We start from the raw sequence: 21,072 nt of genomic DNA, 5'->3' as shown, positions 1-21,072 counted from the left end.
GTCGCTTTACCAGCACACAAGATCTCTCTATCAAGTTACAAGCTCTCTGTGTATAGAGGAAACGATGTCTTTTATCGTGTGGGTTTCTGTTGTAAGTAATGAAGCGTCGCCGGGCGTCATATGAAAATAGTGCTGGTATGGTTAGTAGATGAATTAGGATTATTCCGTCCAATAAAGGGCAAACAATCTGTAAGAGAAAGAAATGCCTTCATAGCATGTAGGAAATTGTAAAATTCTACAAATTATGAATTTGCATTAGAAAATGAAGAAGAATTGACAGGCAGAAAAAGCAGAAGATTTTACAGACCAAAAATTAGAAAATTTGACAGCTGATGGCTGCGGTCTACTAGCGGATAATACTTGAACTACAAAGTAATTTGTAGATTATTAAAAAATGGCGAATTACTGGCGCCGACTAGCGGATAATAGTTAAATCTCAAAAATAATTTGTAAATTAATTTAGATTTAAAAGTAACGAATTAATGGCAGTCATATTGGAGCGGGGCTTGTGATGTTAACATATATTGTTCTCATTCTTACACATGTAACGAAGGTAACGCAGGTACTTCTCTCTCTAATGCATTGTTTTCCCTATATTGAGCGGACTCCCTCTAGCTCAGCTACTAAGGTTATAGACCATGGAAATAAAATTAATCAAGTCAATCATAGTTGACATGGCCCTAACAAAATCTTGGTTAGAGTATAAACGAGACATGATTACTTTAGGAATTCCATAAAAGATATGGACCTTCTACACTTTAGGATGAAATTTGGTGAAGCCCTCATAAAAGTCAACTATTTTACTAACTGAAAACGGGGAAGACCTTCAAGCGATTCATCTAGTCCAAAACATTGAAATTAGACCTCTTACGGGGGTGCAATTTGATAATATTGGAGATTTTCCAGGGCATCCACAGCTACCGTTCTTCTTCTTCTTCCTTTGCCCTATCCGTTTCGGACGTTGGCTATTAACAAGGCTATTTTGACTTTGTTTACGGCACCTCTGAACAGTTCGGTCGATGTTAGTCCGAACCATTGTCGCAGGTTCATGAGTGTCGTCTTCTTCCCGCTCCTTTCCTACTGTCGATTCTTCCTTGAACTAGTAACTGTAGCAGCCGGTACTTAGTATGTCTCATGACATGTCCGAAGTACTCAAGCTTCTGTTTCTTTACGGTGAAGATTATTTCTTTGCTTTTGCCTATTCTCTGCATTACTTCCACGTTAGTGATGTGGTCTGTCCAGGATATCCGAAGAATACGGCGATATATCCACAGCTCAAATGATTCTAGTTTCTTCAGGGTGGCTTCCGTTGTGGTCCATGCCTCTGCTCCATAGAACAAGATCGGGAAGACATAACACTTGACCAGTCTTAATTTTAGTTCCATTGAGATTTTGCTTGTGAACCACTTTTTCATATTGTTGAACGCGTTTCGTGCTTTTTCAGAGCTACCTTTACCTTTAAGATACAAAAACCTTGGTTGTAGGTATAGGAAAATTAAGATGGAAATGTCAGAAGTCCATTTGTGCCTTCAAAAGGAAAGAAATGGCTTTTTTATGTTTCATATGCGCAAGTTTTTTAGATTTGTTAAGTACTCTTGGGTACAAATGAACTCATAATATATATTTTTATATATATACATGTTATATATTTTTTTTAATGTCCAAAAAGTATTATATGAACTGTTTTAAGTACATTTCAGGTAAAAAATATTTTTTCGTTTGCTGAAAAAAAGAGGCACTGAAAGAGTAGAGCAAACACTTTTTTTAAAGAAAAATCAAAAATTTTGGATGGATTTTCATAACTAACATTAACATAATATAAAAGATAAAACAATTATGAGATATTACTTATAGGGACTGTCTTGATAAATCATCTTTTCCTGGTCTATATAAGTCTACACGAGGTCCAAAAACATTTGGATATACAAAAAATTTTGCATTTACTGATTACCGGATAAGCTCGACTGATTTGTGGGTTGTATAACATACAGACGAATGAAAGTTTAAACTCATTAACCAAATCAAACCCTCCAATACATCTCAGTAAAATATAAGTTGAATACTTAAAAATATATTAATAAGGATGTACGCTCGCTATACCTACTCTACCGTTATTACCAACCGAACTATTCGTTCTATGTAACATTTCTGATAAATTTTTCCTAAGGTCCTTTTCCATTCTTAATTTGGGTTCTGCGTAGCTGTGCCTATAACCGGCGGAGTTTTTGCTTTGTTTCTGATTTTTTACAAACTTTTGATCGTATTTCATCTCCCCAACCTTATCTATTTCTACGCTAGACTTTGAATAGTTTTCAATAAACCTCTCTGATTCTGGTAGTTCTTGATAGTATCTATCTCTGTCGTTGGGTATTATATCTACGTCATCGTCGTAGTTTCCTCCATCCATATAGGACCGTCTCTTTAGCTCTTTCGCTATTTCGTTTGAGTTCTTCCTGTGCTCTTCCTCGATGAGAGAAAACATTGACTTACGTTTCGGATCGTATTTGTCGTTGTTGCGGTATCTAACCAATGGAGAATCCCGTCCTCGCTCCCTCATATCGCAATGCATGTCTCTATTTCTTTCCCTGTATCGGACCTCCTCCGGAATATGCCTTGGCAATGGCGTCGGTTTCGGTTCTTCAAAATGGTGCTCTCTACGTTCGTTGTAATATCTAAAACATATAAAAAGAATAAATTATACATGCATTACATATTCGGCTGTCGTAGACCTTAGACGACAAGGCAAAAGACGAGAAAGTAACTCGATGACTACATTAAACGCATGTTTAATGTAGTAGCAATTTAATTGAACCCAGCCTGAGAAACTTGCACAAACTGTAGTACGACATTCGGGTATTCCAATTTATTGGAGGAAGATGCATTAATTCGTGAATGACAAGAATTACTTAGCTTACTTTTGGAACTTAGCTCCAAAGCTCCAGACCGTCCCTTTCCTCCCTATAGCACTCTGATGCGAGATAGGGGTGTACAACACTGGAGTGTAGGGCTAGTTCGCGTCCGTAGTAGAGTACTACACGTGCACCCTACGTGCATAACGCTAAATGAACTAGCAAATACTGGCGGTCAGATAATCTCAGGATCTCCTGACCAGAGACATACTGTAAACAATGCCGTTAAACTTTATCAGAAGGCAAATTAACAATAATACAAATGACCCTTCTCAGGACCCAACGACTAGAAAACTCGGACGTATAATCCGAATTTGTGACTTAAATCTAGAAAGCATAAGCTATTCAAAGAGCCAGTACTTATGAAAATTTCTAAAAGATAACGACCTGGTAGCTCTACAGGAAACACACTGCGAAACGGAAGAACAACTACGAAAAAGGCACAGCAACGTACGTTAAACAAAACATAGAAACCGCCGTCCTTGTCTCCACGTGTACCAATGATTAAATTCATAATGTTGTTGTAAAAATTGGAAGCATCACCGTTACTAATACCTACAAACCACCAGCTATATCCTGGCCAGCTCAAGTCATTCACACACATCCGCACCCGTTAATATACGTGGGGGACTACAACAGTCATCATGAGTAGTGAAAATATAAACAATGCAAAAGCAATGGGAATGCACTAGTAAAATGGGCGGAGTACGAACATCTGTCACTTAAGTTTGATGCTAAAGACCGATCTACACTCATGTCAGCAGCATGGAAGAAGTACAATCCTGATCTATGCCTTGTCTCTACTAATAAAAACGGGCAACCTCTAGTAGTCTCTCGAAAAGTAATGGACGACTTCCCACACAGCTAACACCGCCCAGTGATCATAGAGACAGGAACTCAGATTCCTATAATCACATTTATCCCTCGCCCACAGTGAAATCTAAAGAAAGCTATGTGGAGTAGCTTTTCTGCGGAACTGGACAAGGCTCTAGGCTGGATACCCCCTACCATCAGAAATTACAAAATATTCGTTGGAGCTGTAATAAGCACGGTCAAAAATCATGTACCAAGAGGTTACCGAAAAGAATATATTCCTGGTTGGTTCCATAACAGCGAAGAACTGTACCAAAATTTCCTTGAAAGTGGCGATCAAGTATTAGCCGATGAACTGCTCCATAGCTTAGATGCAGCGAGACAACAATAATTGACAGAAACTGTAGAAAGTCTTAATTTTAAACATCAAAAAGACAAGCATGGAAACTACTAGGAAAATTAGGAAGCGGAACTCCCATTACAAGGAACAAAACAACAACTAATCCAAACACTATCGTCTCACATGTGGTATCAACATCTAAGGCCCCGTCACACACAATCAAGGTAAAACGAGAGCTCAAAACTTTAAAATTCCAATCTACAGAAACCCAATACTCCCGCCCTTTCACTTGCGAAGAAGTCACTATAGCTCTCAAGGATTTAAAGCTAGGTAAAGTCCCAGGTTTTGACAATAATCATCCCGAATTCTTAATTAACAGCGACAAATATGCGAGAGAATCGATGGCTCACTTTTTCACATACATTATAAAGAACGGTACTATACCACAGGAACTTAAATGCTCGAAGATCATTACCATATTAAAACTAGGGAAACCAAATGATAACAACCCTAGGAACTACAGACCAATAACCCTACTATCGGCGACGTACAAGCTACTAGAACGACTTATCTACAACAGAATTAGTCCAAAGCTACTTGAATGAATACCGGTTGATCAGGCAGGTTTCCGACCGAAAAGAAGCTGCGCAGATCAGGTTCTTTCACTTACCACACTTATTGAGGCAAGATTCGAAAGAAAACTTAAAAGTGCAGCCGCATTCATAGACCTAACAGAGGCCTACGATACAGTCTGGAGAGAAAGCATGATACACAAGCTCTCCTGTAAATCCATCGCTCGAATAATCAACAGCATGCTAGCCGACCGAACGATTTAAGTAGTCATTGGAACCGAGAAGAGCACCCCAAGAAAACTAAAGAACGGACTACCTCAGGGATCTGTCCTAGCTCCTCTTCTCTTTAGCCTGTACATCGCTGATATACCAGAAATTAGATCAAGGAAGTTTGGTTACCCCGATGATTGGTTCCTTGCAATAAGGTGTAAGTCATTTGAACAAATAAAAGAAATCCTCATAGCGGACTTACACACAGTGGGAAAGTATTTCCGTAAATGGAGGCTCCAACCAAACGCTACCAAAATAAAGGTTTCCAGTTTTCACCTAAATAACAAGCTTGCAGAAAGAACACTCAACATTCCATTCGAAAACATCACACTCACCTACAATAAAGCACCAAAGTACCTTGAGATGACTTTTAATAGAACCCTATCTTTCAAGGAACGTCTGTTAAAAACAGCGGAAAAACTTAAATCCAGAAACAACATCATCCAGAACCTATGGGGCACAACATAGGGAGCATCGGCTTCCACCTTGCGATCATCTGCCCTGGGCCTTGTCTTCGCAACCGCGGAATACTGCTCTTCAGCCTGGCCTAACAGCCCAAATATACACAAAGTAGATGCCAAAATTGAACAATACAATAAGAATGATTGCTGGTGTTATCAAATCCACCCCTACGCATGGCTTCCAGTACTGAGCGACATTTTACCACCCAAACTACAGCGCATACACTCCCTCACTAGTGAGTATAGAAAGATACTTATTAACGAGATTCTGCCAATCCATTAAGATATAGATTCTGCCAACGGTAACGGTATACGCTCCAGACGACCGCCAATAAAAATAGCACAGACTGCTGTGGAAAATGAGTTCATATTAACGACCACTTGGACTCGAGAATGATTGGAACAACAAAATAGCAGCTTACCCTGCATCACACAAAAACCATCAGGTTTTGACTTACCGCGGAACACATGGACTATGCTGAACCGAATCAGAACCCAACACGGCAGATGCGGTTACATGATGCACAAATGGGCTAAACGACCATCCCCACTCTGTGTGGTGTGCTGTTCGTGTGGGAGTCCTGGATACAAGAACTCCAACACGATATCCTAACCGATCAATGCCGGCAAGCGTGAGTCGTTTTTTTCCTGCTTTCTTTGGTGGTGACCAATAATGGATTTATGCTTGGTATTTTATACTGCCAGTGACGGTATAAAAATATGTTGAAAACAATAAGCATACTTTACACGATAAGAGTATATTATCGTCACAGTTGGTAGATGTAAAAATAATATAAAACGTATAAAAAATATTGCCAAAAAAAAATACTTGAAAGCAAAATAGTAAAAGGCCTAAATACAGAATGGAAAAAGAAACTAGATCCACATAACTAAACGGAAACTCAGTAAGAATATTTTTAGGTACACCGATATATACAGGGTGTCCAAAAACCACTGGGACCTGGACGTTTACCACTAAGTATATATTATGAACTATTAAAAATAGAGTAATGGGAACATTTTTGTAGACCAATGTATATAAGTCGATGAAGATTATTTTAATTATCTTGGGGGTTCCAAATATGATCGATTTTATTAGAGGCAGTTTAAAAGTATAATTGACAATACACCATGTTGCGTCTACTTTTTTTGTTACTGCAAATAGTAATCATAGAGGGCGCTGCTGGAACTTATCCAGCTGTAACTGATGTAATTTTTATCCGAATTAAATGTGTAAGGACTCGTTAGACTATGTACTAACACCTATATTAAATATCAATTCGAATGAGCCCGTATGCTTTTATTCTTACCTTTCTCGTCCGTTTGAGTACGCAACATCATTGTACCGCTTTGCAAATGGCTTGTCTTTAACATTCGTCGGAGAAATAGGCGGTTCCGGTCTTCTTTTCTCGTGCTCCAATCTTTCTCTTTCCATTAACATAAATTTCTCTTTCGCATTCTTAAATCTATCGCTAGGTGCTTTAATATCATCGGAACTAGGAGTACCAGATCTAATCTGGCAATTTTTTCTACCGTCATCGTAGTAATCTTGGGATTTTAACGATTTCTCTTCTCTGTCACTTCTCGACTGTGATTTTAAAAAATTGTCTTTTTGCGTTGGCCTGGGCATGGATCTAGGTTTTATTTCAGGTTCAGAATAATACCTAAAAATAAACAATAATTACAAATAGTATAAATACATAAAGGTAAGGTAATAAATTATCTTTGAGGCGGTAGAAAAAATAAATATATGGGGGGCAATTTTGATACATAAATAGCTGTAAGAGAAACTCAGTTAGAATATAGTAATATGGCAGTAGGAGAATGAGTGTACTAGAATACAGGAAAGTAAACCATCGATAGAAGATGGAACTTAAGTGTCTTACTACGGATGAGCATATGGATCAAAAACAGGAGGTCATAGAAAATATAGAAGAATTACAAACGCATTTACAATCCATTTTGCCCTCTGAAGATTTAAATTGTTCAACTGTACTTACCTAGAGTTATCTGGAGAACTTCTAGAGGGACTTTTCGGTCCACTGTTGTCATGTCTAAAGGCCTCTTTGTAAAATTTTGAGTCCTCCGAAGGATAACGTTGACGTACTTTAGGCATAGGCTGTTGTTTGTTTTTAAAATACTCTTCTTCTTCATAAGTGTACCGTGATCGTTCCTTGTCATAGTCTTGTTTTTGGCGGTATCTAAGAGATGAAAATAGTTATAATATATACAGCGAAACTATTAATATTAATATATTGATAACTTTATTTACAAATTTGGAAAATAATACAATTAAAAAAATAGAATGGTATCTGAAGCAATAATGTCTTAGTTTTTATGGAAAAAAATTGAATACTAAAATTAGTTGAAAAAATATGGCGTACCTTATATTTTCATCAAAACCATCGTCATCAAAATACATCTGGGCCTTTTCCATTTTGTTAGAGATATCATTGATCGGTTTTTCCTTCTCGTGGTACCTTTCAGAAGCATAGTATTTCTCTCTGTCATCTTCTTCATGATAATAATATCTATTGTCTCTATAATTTTCTTTCTTATCCATGTCTTTCGAATGCCTATCCTTTTCCAAACTCTTCTGCCTTTCGACAAACTGCTTTTCGTAATTTTTATTCTCAGGACTCTTCTGCCGCTTGATGAAATTCTTTTCGGTATATTTAGCAACAGGCCTCTCCAGATATTTTTGGGTTTCGTCCCTAAAACAGAGAATCACTTTTGTTATATATATATATATATATATATATATATATATATATATATATATATATATATATATATACATATATAAATATATATATATATAAAATGTGCACTCGTAAGTGAATGGGATATTTTCGGTCAATTTGGAGATAAAAAAGACAAGAGTTGTGCTACTTTATCTATTTATTGAAGACGTTTCGCCCAATGTTCATTGGGCATCATCAGTTCATCTAAAAGAGTATTATTAGCGATACATCTATATGAAAAACAATTAAGTAAATGATCTTACCTTTAAAAGATCTGTAGCATTAATATGTTATTATTGTGAAGAAACATCAAAAATTAATCTATTAAATAAATCAGCAAAAACACAGAAACACAGAAAGCCGGAAGATTCCCAATTAAAGTAATTTTATATTAATTTTTTTTTAATTAATATAAAATTAATGAATATCCCATTCACTTACGAGTGCACAGTTTTTTATATTAAATTAAACGGTAATATTCCTTAAAGATGTCTATATATATATATATATATATATATATATATATATATATATATATATATATATATATATATATATATATATATATATATATATATATATATATTAAACTTAGAGCTAAGAATAATACTATTACAGGAATTAATATTAAACTCAACAGTCTTCCGTGTTGAACCGCTTCCGTGTTGAACCGCGCGTCGATTTTGATTGCGCTAAGCTTTCGACATCCTCTTCGATGTCTTCTTCAGGCTTTCGAGGTGTATTTGAGGTGCTAACCAACGCATTACTGGTGCTGGGAATAGAGAACGGTTCATTGATACCGTTGATGGTGACGTGGTTTGGAAGGAGGTTGGCGTAGTGGTTAACGTGAGGATTGGCGCGAACATATCTGACAGTAGCATTTTGACTAACGGTGTAGCGGACGATATTTTCTTTATGAGAAATCTCCAAGTCGAAGGTAACCGTATGCCGTCATCTATTTTATTGAGACAACTTGGCCTTTTTTCAATTTCTGACAAGGATTATTTTACTAAATGGACTGAGGTCTATGCGATACCAAATCAAGAAGCTGCTACTGTTGCAGATTTACTTGTTAAAAAATTCTTCAGAAAATTTGGTGTTCCCTTGGAGATCCACTCCGACCAAGGACGAAACTTTGAGTCAACCCTCTTCCAAAACGTTTGTAAATTGATTGGTGTCAATAAGACCCGAACGACACCCCTACATCCTCAATCAGATGGAATGGTCGAGAGGGTGAATCAATTGAACGATGGGTAAACACATGTTCAAAGTTGTATCCAATTATCAAAGAGATTGGGGCCAGCACATTTTTTTTCTAATGGCGTTCCGCTCGGCCGTGAATGAAACTACAGGCCAGACTCCAACCTGCCTGATGTTAGGTCGTGAAGTTCGTTTGCTCTGCGACCTAGAGTTTAGCTGCAGACCTTCTGAAGAACATGTTGCAAGCGAGGAATAAGGCGACCGCCTGAAGTTGAGAATGAACAATATTCATGAAATTGTCCGACAACACTGGCCATTTAGCCAGTGACAGAATAAAATATTAATGTGATTCTAGATGCAAGAATGAAACCTTTGAAGTAAATGATCTTGTTTGGCTTATAATCCACAACGTCGTTGAGGATTGTCTCCGAAACTGCAAAGACAATGGGAAGGTCCGTATAAAATTAGAAATATAATAAATGACTTAAAATACCAAATTAAAAAGTTGCCGGAAGGTAAACCAAAAGTAGTTCAATAAATCGTCTTGCAGCTTATGCTGGCTCAAATAAAAACGAAGAAGCATGAACCCTTCAACATAAGATCAAAGATGACCGGCGACCAAGCTTTAATGAATGTATGTCAAATTATGCAGAGAGAAAGAGTGCTAGATTTGGCGTGACCAAAGAAGTTCAGCAGCATCTTTTAGTGTTCCGCATATCGTCTCTCTAGCCCACTGTGTTTCAAAAGACCTTGAGATTACTAAAGGAATCTCCTCTGTATTCTATAGTTCGGTCGTTTGGACGAGTTAAAAAATCAGCAACCTAAAGTTGGAAGAGTACTGAGACTAGAAGATGGTCCTCGATCTTTGATGTATATGGTGACTAGGAAGTCGTACACAGACAAGGCAAGCTACGAGGATATATGGCGTGCTCTAACTAATTTGAAGAAAATCGTGTGCAATTATGACATCAAGAATTTGGCGTTACCCAAGATAGACCATGCACTAGAAAATCTGGATTGGAAGATTGTCAGAAGCATGCTTGAAGTGATCTTCCGAGAAACCAGTGTACTAATTACTGTGTGTTGCATTAACCCGAAAAAATCGTGTCCTTTAAAGACGGTAGACTGTTATTTTTTTCTGAGGGGTTTATGTAGAACTAGAGAGTCCTGTACATTCCGCTATCCTGGGACTTTATCTAAAGTTGCTGATCGAGACGCTCAGATTTAAGAGGGGTGCAGTGTAACGAACAAGCTTATTTAGAGCCGTACCCGATATAAGAGTTGCATCTCTCGAGGCAATGATGTGTGTATCTCGAGAACATTCCTGATGTATCGACCGGCTGACAGATCGAGGCGAGAATAGAGGTGGACTATTCCAGATTATTCTAGTACATAATAACTTGCATATATAAGCTGCGATGATATTAGTTTGGTTAGTTAATAAGAGGTTATCGTACTGTAAACTTAGAAATAAATATATTTACATAAATCAGAACCGCTTATTTTATTGATATACAGATTGATTATTTTAAAAAATTGATATATTAAAAAGCAGTTTTTAGATAGAAAAATTTACCTAACGTTTTTGTTCGATCGGTAGTTTACTTTTTCTGTTGATGGTAATTGTGGTTCGGCATATCTGGAAAATCTTGGATTCGCTTCTGGTGATTTGTCCCTGGATTTGATTATTTGAGTAGGTTGATGCATTAAGTATATTGTTGACTCTGCCGGGTCTCCGTTCCAATCTTCATCTGAAATAAGAATGGGAATGACATTAAAATATTAATCTATTTATTATTTGTATATTAGTTAATTTATTATAAATCACTGACACGTGATTCCGGCTACTTTTGACCTGTTAGGACGCGTAATTTTGGATGATTTTATTATTTGTTGGTTAGACTAAGTAGTTTTATCATGACCAGGACTATGACTGCAAGGTAGTGGTGGAAGGGGGTTATTAACGTGCTTATTTTGTGACTTAGCCTTAGTTTACAGTTTGTTGAATTAATTGTGTATTTTATTTTGATATACAGTCCTTTTTATTGTTTTGTTAACATTTTCGTGTAAATGAAAAAGGTTTTGTTAACTATTAATCAAGAGTTAGAACTCGTAAGTAAAATTGAAAACCGTGCTTTCCGCCAACCAACTTATATCTCTTCAGTACGGAAGGTGAGTCGCCAGTGAGAGACATTTTAAAATAAAACGACAAACTTATTTGATTTGCGTCTATGTCAGAAATCTTTTCTACCACGATGAAAAAAAAACAATGAAAGCCTCGTCTTACGTGTAATTAGAAACAAGGTTTGTAGCATGGATAACCCAAGTTAGTAACATGGGAACACCCGTATAAGCTTCAATATTTGCTACAAAACCAATATAGGTTGTTGATGCACTGAGCTTAGAAGAAGATTTTGATGCATCATCTAGGTAGGTGATTGAATTGCTTTAAAGCCCGCCACCCACGTTCCAACGCCGCAGTACGATTTTGTCGAATGCTACAAAATTGAACGTAATTTGATCGTGTATTTGCACCATTCGACCAAATCGGCGCGATTTGACGGCAGAAAAATAAGTCAGACTGCAGCAGTACGACAGAGTTTGTTGGGTCGTAAATTTGATCGTTTATATTGTGACAATGACAAAATCGTAAATACTGGTAAATTTCAAAAATGGCTTATAGCTAGAGGTTTTTAAAAGATTTCTTTAACATTTATAAAGGATTTTCCACTAAAAAAGTACGACAATTTGTTCAAAATATAATTAACAACAAAAATTTTAATATAATTGGCAATTCTTCTTCAGGTTCCTTCTATCGGAGGTTGGAAATCATCATCGCCATTTTAATTTTATTGGCCGCGCTTCTGAATAATTCTAATGAGCTGCAACCGAACCACTCTCTCAAATGTTTTAGCCAGGATATTTTGCGTCGTCCTGGGTTTCACTTCCCTTGTATCTTCCCTTGCATAATTAATCTAAGTAATACGCACTTCTCGCCCCTCATTATATGACCCAGATATTAAATCTTTCTAATTTGAACAGTTTTTATGACTTCACATTCTTTGTAACACCTCTATATTAGTTACTTTTTCAGTCCACGATATTCTGTGGATTCTCCTGTAGCACCACATCTCAAATGAGTTAAATTTTTTCATTTCAGACTGTTTTATTGTCCACGCTTCCATGCCGTATAGTAAAGTAGAAAAAATGTAACAACGTAGCATTCTTGTGCGGATCTCTAGATTAAGGTTACGGTTGCAAAGTAAGTTCTTCAATTTTATGAACGTGTTTCTTGCCATTTCTATTCTAGATCTGATTTCTTTTGTTTGATCTCCATCTTCGGTTAGCCACGTTCCTAAATATTTATATGTTGTTACTCTTTCGATCGTTGTATTATTGATGATCAGGTTATCTACATTTTGTGGTTTTTTTGAGAATATCATTGATTTCGTTTTCTTGAGATTCATTTGCAGTCCGTACCTTTCAGATGCATTGTATACATGTTGTATTATGTACTATAGATCTTCCATGTCACTTGCAAATATGACCGTATCGTCCGCATATCTAATATTATTAATGCTATTTCCGTTGACCAAAATACCTTCCACAATATCCAATAAAGCTTCTTGAAATATCACTTCACTGTAGACGTTGAATAAGAGTGGTGAAAGTATGCACCCTTGTCGAACTCCTCTGAGTATACTTACTTCCTCTGTCAGTTCTCCTTCGACCCTTATTCTTGCTTTCTAATTTTGATACAGATTTGATATAATTTGTAGATCTCTACTATCTATGTTTTTGGTCTTAAGAATACTTAAAAGCTTTTCATGTTGAACTCTGTCAAAAGCTTTTTTAAAGTCTATGAAGCAAGCATATATGTCCTGATTCATATCCAGACATCGTTGTGTCAGAACATTGACTCCGAATAATGCTTCTCTAGTTCCTAGACCCTTTCTAAAACCCATCTGTGAATCACTTATTTCTTGTTCTAATTTCATGTGGATTCTGTTATGTATGTATGTGTCCCGTCTTGTATATGGAGTTAAAAAGGTCTACCAAGACATTAATATTATCTTCATCAATTATCTTCAATAGTTCAATTGGTATATTATCGGGTCCTGGAGCTTTTCTACCTTGGCAATTGCAAATTGCTAAAAAGTCAACTTACTGTAATTTTATTACTAATTCCAAAAATAAACCTAAAGACTGCTGGAAAATAGTAAATTTCGAAAGATACAAGATCCAGTTCGGTACAACCTGATCTACCTCCAGACGAAATAAATAAATTTTTTAATACAATTGCAGAGAATATAATAACATCTCTTCCCACTATTAATATCTTCTTCAATTATAGAAATTATCCTTCTCCGAACAAGTTATTTTTTTCGTTCCGTTGTGCAAGAAGAGGTCTCTCAAATAATAAAGTTCTTAGTAACTCTAATTGTAATGACGTTCCGGAAATTAATAGCAAAATTTTAAAAGAAACTTACCAAATAGTTTTAACACCATTCATTCATCTTAATAAATTAATTTATTAGCTGGAGTATTTGCGAAAGTATTAAAATTCTTAAAAGTACTACCTATCTACAAAAAAGGTGATTCCTCAAAAATTGACAATTACAGACCCATAAGTATTGTTTCTACATTTGGGAAAGTGATTGAAAAGGTTATCAAACAACAATTTTATTCCTATTATGAGTCAAATAATTACTTTAGCAACTCACAATATGGATTCAGAAGTGCTCGTTCTACTACGAACGCGGTATTTAATGTTGTTAGCGAGGTGATTGAGGGGCTTGAACGCGACAATCGCATAGCAAGTTCTCTTTGCGACTTGTTGAAGGCTTTTGACTGCGTTTCACACATTTTGTTTCACAAATTAAATTACTATCGAATTAGAGGTATCCCTCTTAAGCTTATAACTTGTCTGTATAGACTGAACTGGTCAGCTCATATCTCACAACTAAATAAAAAGCTATTTAGTTCAATATTTGTTATTCCCCAACTAGCAAGGGTTGTCAACTTTGAAACATTAAAATTGTTCTGACTGAAATTCACATAAAACGGACCCAGTTAATAAAGCAGTCTGATGTTCACGTTCCCAATACGCGATACTGTCTTTACTTACGAACAAATCGCTGTAGATTACGTCTTTGAGATAAAAATTGTCTTAATTATAACTATTACAATATTTTACCAAAAAGTATTTAACAGCTAAGCTGTAATAATTCCGAAAAAGTTATAAAAAAATATCTTCTGGAACATTGCTTTTACTGCTCAGAAGAATATATGACTCATTGCAGAACATCCACTGAACTGCTTACTGTGACTTAGCCATAAATCTTTTTCTGTTTAATATGTGTTCTTGTTTGTGATATATTTAAGTTACGTTTTATATTCCTTTTTTATATACTAAGTATTTTTGACTTGCTACAAACAAGATATAGTCGGTTCGCTATATTTACGCGGGTTTCGGATTAACAAAATTATGCTAATGACTCATTGATAACCAGTTGCAGTAAACGACTTCCCAGAAAATTAGGTAAAAACTGCATTAATGGTCATATTTTAAAATACATTAAAATAACATTAGGGTAGGTATAAATTTGTTAAAATATTGCAGTGGAATTGATTCTTTGCCAGTGTTGACATTGTATGTTTGGTGGAAATATTTAAAAATGCCTAGACGTGTGTTAGATGTAGATAGTCTAATTTGTAGTGTACATAAGTATTTTACGGATGAAAAAGAAAATGGCGGTCCTTTAAAATCGGTAATGTCTGTTCAACAACGCGTATGTGATGCTCTAGGAATTAGTGAAACCAAACTAAGAGGAGTATTACAAAATCGCAATAATGAACGGCCGAAAGAAGATCACCGAAAAACTCGCCTATCATTGAAAACGAAAGATATTCCAGATGGAAAAAAATTTGAAATTCGTGATACCATTTATCGAATGCGAGCCAACAAGGAACATGTGACCTTAAATACAATTCTCTCGGAATTAAAAGATAGAAAATTTGACGAAATTGGCAGAACAAGTCTATGGCAAGTGATACATAATTTGGGTTTCAAATTTCAAAAGGAGGATAACAGAAAAGCCCTTTGTGAAAGAAGTTCTGTTTTGCATAAAAGAATTAACTTTCTAAGAAAATATTCTAAATTACAAGAAGAAAGGGCAAATTTTATATATTTAGACGAAACATGGATATTTTCTAGGGGGTACTTTCAATTGTAACTCCAGAAGTGTGGTGCAACTGTATATTCAAGTGCGAGAAACTAATAGAAGATTGGTGGACTCGTGAAAATAAAATAAACGAATTAAGTCCAATCATAATAACAATTAATGGTGATGACAGTGATGATGATGACGATTATGATATTTTTGATGATAATGACTGATTTTCATTTTTGTTGGCAAGTTAAATTTTTTTATTTTTCATTAGAAATTCTCTCCATGGAACAAATATACATAGACCATATTTTCTGTGTGAAGTGTAATATAAAATTAAAATTAGGCTTTTATTAGCCACATTAGACTCCATTAATGAAGTAATTCTCCTTATTATACTGTCAATTATATAAAAGATTTTCCATTATTATTTAATTAAAAAAAGTTATGGATTATTTTTCATTTCATTTGACCAGTTGATATTTCCCCAAAGAGCAGGTAATTAAAACTGGGTACTTACAATAAAATTTTTAATCCGAAACCCGCGTAAATATAGCGAACCGACTATATGTATTAAGTAGTTAAATAAATAAACTCTCTAAACTATCAAATTCTTTTTTCAGTTTTTTGATAAAAAATTATGATTTTCGCTTACAAACGAAAATTGTAATAATCAGTCATTTTTTACTTAAATTGTTAATAAATAAAAATATACGCAAACTATTTGGACGAGGTTAGGTAACTTTTGTTATTTTACCCATGTAAAATATAAAAAAAAATGTTAGATATTAGTTACAGCGACTGTCGTGATACGCGGTTACTGAAGGAATAAACAATTTTCAGTAAACTTCTACTTTATCAGTCACAATATAAAAAATATTAATTATTATAGTATTTGTACTTTATTTAAAATAACAGTAATATTGCACCTCATTAAGAATGGATTGTGATTTAAACACTATATTTAGGCTCAAGCTTTAACGTCCCACTTGTCGCTTTATTGCATTCAAGAACTTGCTCTCAGGCCGAAAAAAAAAAAAAAAAAGAGGAAGGTTACTTTATCGCTTCTTCCGCATTCTTCAATTGACCCAAAGCCCGAAGCTGTCACCTGTGCCCATATTCTTCTCAGCCTCGCCCATACAAATAGAATGAGAACGATCAGTGCGAGTATCGACGTCATCGTGGACCGGGTCGTACATGAAATTTTAAAACGACCACATGTAGCTATTTATTATAAGTGAGATGTCGATAAAACATCAATTTAATCCATTTAGTATTCGGTTTAGTATGATTTAGTATCTATTCCACAGTTAATGGATTAAAAGGATAAGCAATGTTTGTCTGATAATGCCAATGAATTGATTGCAAATTGAGAAATAATTATTAATACTGCAAAATTAGCAAAAACCATTAAAAAATCAATGTTTTTCAATAATAAAGTAACCCAAAAATCTTTTTAGTATAAAAAAAACGCCACACAAAATTTTAGCATAAATGATTAAGTAGTCTTCGGAAAATAAGTTCGCAATCTAAATTTTTGAAAAAAAGTTTTATCTTATATATCTTTTATATTTTATTTAAGTATTAATTTTCAAACATATCCAGAGCCAACAAAAAAATTTAAATACTTGCATTTTTTTTTTCATTTAAGACAACATTCAAGTTTTCAAATAAAATTAGAATCACTGAAATCCGTTTTAGTTATAATCCTAGGCAAGCCTAGGGAATTTTTTAAACACCTGTACAATTTTTAACCTAATAAACAAATAGATAACTTTACAATTTTCAATTATAATACAACATATTAATAAAAGGCTTACAGATTAGAATATATTTTACAGTTGTATCTTTTTAAGACAGAATTTTTTAATTTCTTATGTTTTGTTAATTTTTTATTTCACGCAAAATAAATTATATGAATATTTAGTTTTTTTGAATTTCAATAGTGTAAAAAATGGCTTATTAAATAATTGATTCGGGATTTATTAAATTAATTCTTTATTTAATAATATTAAGTCACTTTTAAACTATTTAAATGCAAAAAAAATAAATAAAATAGTAAGACACAACTGTAAAACCCATTCTAATCTAAACCTTTATTAATATTATATTGTATTTTAATTAAAATTGGAAAAGTTATTAAGTTATATTTGTTTATTAGCTTAAAAACTGTACAGTTGTTTAAAAAATTCACTGGGCTGCCTTATTCAACGGATTTCAATGATTTTATTTAAAAGCTTAAAGGCCTATTTCTGACAAGTCTTGCTTTACTGCTTCCAACCATTTCTTCTTTCGACGTCCTCTTCTTTTTCCTCAATTTCTCCTTCAATATTGTTTTATCATTTCGATTCTCTGGCAAATGTGTAATGTGACCAAGCCATCTAGCTCTTTGGGCTTGTCCAATATCAAATCTTCATAATTCATATCCGAAATTGGACAGTATAATTTTATCACCCAGTAGACCGAATGAATTCGGTCAATCAAAGTAAACTCATTACGAAAGTGACTTCGAGATGGAAATAGAAGCACTAGTACTACCGAAGATAACAAGGAATTTACCGGAAAAGGATATAATTCTACCGGACTATAACGAGAAAAATGCAATACTGGCAGATCCAAGATATTACAAGGTAGGGAAGATAGACTTACTACTAGGAGTAAAAGAATACAGTTACATATTGACAGAAGGGATGCACAGAATAAGTAATGGACTCCTGAGTCAAAACACCAAACTAGGATGGATAGTTTCGGGAATAGCACGAGAAAGGGAGAATATAAAAGCAGAAGTAAGCTGTATGATATCAAGACAAGAAATGGACGTACAAATAAAGAACTTCTGGAAATTAGAAGAAGTAAATCAGGATACAAGTCTCTCAGTGGAAGAACAAGAATGTGAAGAACTGTATCGACAGACTGTAAACAGGAATGAAGAAGGGAGATACGAAGTAAAAATTCCGTTTAGGGAAGACGTCGCAAAATTAGGAGAATCTAAACAGCAAGCATTCGCCAGATTGATGCAACTAGAAAGGAAGTTTGCAAAAGACAAACAGTTAGAAGCGAATTACAGACAATTCATGGAAGATTATGAAAACCAAGGTCATATGGTAATAGCAGAAAACCAGGGAGATGGGTACTACTTACCTCATCATCCAGTGAGAAAAGAGGACAGTACTACAACGAAAATAAGAGCCGTGTTTGACGCATCAAGCAAAAGCTCATCGGCAGTAAGCCTGAATGATATTATGCACACAGGGCCGAAATTACAACAAGACTTGACAAATATACTATTACGATGGAGATCCAATAAGGTAGCATACTCAGCGGATCTGAAAAAAATGTTTAGATAAATCAGAATGGCAGAAGAAGACCAAAAATATCAAAAAATTTTGTGGAGAAAGGACACAAAGGACCACATACAAGAGTATAACTTAACGACGGTGACATACGGCACGGCCGCAGCACCCTTTTTAGCGTTAAGAACAATACAACAATTACAAGAAGACGAAGGAGCGAGGTTCCCGTTGGCATCGAAAATTGTAAAAGAAAACATGTATGTAGACGATATACTAGGAGGAGCTGAGACAGTGCAGGAAGCAGAAACAGTCCAAAAGGAATTAATACAACTGTTCAGAAAAGGAGGTTTCACTCTTAGAAAATGGTTGAGCAACGAAGAAAAAATAATGGAGAACGTACCGGAGGATATGAGGAACGTAGACTCGAAGGCATTCAAACAAGAAGAAGTACGGAAAACGTTAGGAATACACTGGTCACCTAAAGAGGATATAATCACATTCAAAATAGGGATAACGACGGCAAAGAAAATAACGAAAAGACACGTACTGTCAGAAGTAGCAAAACTATACGACCCACTGGGATGGATAGCACCTGTAGTAATTCAGGCGAAAATGTTCATACAGGAATTATGGGAGCAAAAGACCAGTTGGGATAAAGAATTAACTAGCAACCAACAAAGCAGGTGGAATACATACCAGGCGCAATTAGTAAATCTGGAGAAAATAACATTGCCCAGGTGGAACAACTTAAGCAAGATAAACAGAGTAGAACTGCATGGATTTGCAGATGCGTCTATGAAAGGATATGGAGCGGTAATCTACTCAAGGGTATTAGGCCCAGAAATTAAAACGAATCTAATGATAGCAAAATCGAAAGTCGCACCATTGAAAGGGAAAACGACGTTACCGAGGCTCGAGCTGTGTGCCGCGGTACTACTAGCAAATTTAATGAAGAAAACCCTACAAGCATTGAACAGGGAAAACATTGAGGTATATGCATGGTCGGACTCAACGATAACCCTGGCTTGGATAAGGGGATCATCAAAAAGGTGGAAAATGTTCGTCGCCAACAGAGTAGAGGAAATAAGACGCGTTATAGGACCGAAAAATTGGCATAAGGTAGATACAAAGGAAAATCCAGCGGACATCCTCTCACGTGGAAGTACCGCATCAGAATTATTAGAAGCAGAGCTATGGTGGAAGGGACCAACTTGGCTGACTAGTAACAAAACTTTAACTCAGGAATCAGAAGAAATACCAGAGACAAATGAGGAGGAAGTCAAAACGAAAATAACGGTGCACACGACAACGATAAAGGAGGACATGCGAGAGATTCTCAAATTTAGAAAGAATGAGAAGAGTACTTTCATATTGTAGGAGATTTGCAGACAAATGCAGAAAAAAGAAGGACAATGGACAAAGTCAGATTACAGTCCAAGAATTAGAGGAAACGCTATTAAAGGTGATAAAGCACACACAGCACGCCTACTTCAAACCAGAAATAAATAAGCTGGAGAAGAAACAGCAATTAGACAAGAAAAATAAATTAGCGTCATTGGTACCATTCCTGGATAGACAAGGAATTCTAAGAGTCACCGGAAGACTGAGACACACGAATCTAAAGTACGGAGAAAAACATCCGATAATTTTGCCAAAGGATAGTGCATTAACAAAGTTACTTATAACAGATAGTCACGCAAGAAATCTACATAGCGGATTACAACAAACACTACAGTACATAAAAAGGAAATACTGGATAATCAACGGCAGAAGAACCGTGAAAGATCATCTAGCAAAATGTTTAAGGTGCAGGAGGTATAAAAGCCAAGCAGCACAACAATTAATGGGAGATCTACCGAAAGACAGAGTGAACCCGAGTCATCCCTTTACTAACACAGGGATAGATTATGCCGGGCCAATAAAAATAAGTACCACGAGAGGCAGAGGACAGAGGAGCTATAAGGGCTACATCTCAGTATTTGTGTGTCTGTCAACGAAGGCAGTACACCTTGAGGTAGTAAGCGATATGTCTACGGATGCTTTCATCGCAGCGTTCAAGAGATTTACGGCACGCAGAGGACAGTGCAACAACGTATACAGCGATAATGGAACCACATTCGTAGGAACAGCAAATTTGTTGAAAAAAGAAAATCAAAAAATAGATGACGAGATAAAACAAGGATTACGGGCACTAGGTACCCAGTGGCATGTCATACCTGCATATGCACCACATTTCGGAGGATTATGGGAGAGCGCAGTGCGAATAATGAAATATCACTTGAAAAGAATCATCGGGGAAA

General features: G+C 35.6%; 1 protein-coding gene across 1 annotated transcript in view; it reads right to left on the bottom strand.

Moving 5' to 3' along the window:
- Positions 1–2,074: 2,074 nt before the first annotated feature.
- Positions 2,075–21,072, bottom strand: part of LOC140435261 (uncharacterized) — a 161,928-nt gene continuing 142,930 nt past the window's right edge. The window contains exons 4-8 of the mRNA XM_072524078.1: positions 10,886–11,060; positions 7,750–8,079; positions 7,366–7,566; positions 6,676–7,029; positions 2,075–2,672 (exon numbers count right to left, since the gene is read on the bottom strand). Coding sequence (XP_072380179.1) covers positions 2,075–2,672; positions 6,676–7,029; positions 7,366–7,566; positions 7,750–8,079; positions 10,886–11,060 — 1,658 coding nt within the window. The remainder of the gene's footprint in view (positions 2,673–6,675; positions 7,030–7,365; positions 7,567–7,749; positions 8,080–10,885; positions 11,061–21,072) is intronic.

Source organism: Diabrotica undecimpunctata, chromosome 2 (assembly GCF_040954645.1).
Source record: "Diabrotica undecimpunctata isolate CICGRU chromosome 2, icDiaUnde3, whole genome shotgun sequence".
NCBI classification, from domain to species: domain Eukaryota; kingdom Metazoa; phylum Arthropoda; class Insecta; order Coleoptera; family Chrysomelidae; genus Diabrotica; species Diabrotica undecimpunctata.
Note: the sequence above shows the minus strand (reverse complement) of the source record. Positions and strands in the feature narration are given on the sequence as shown.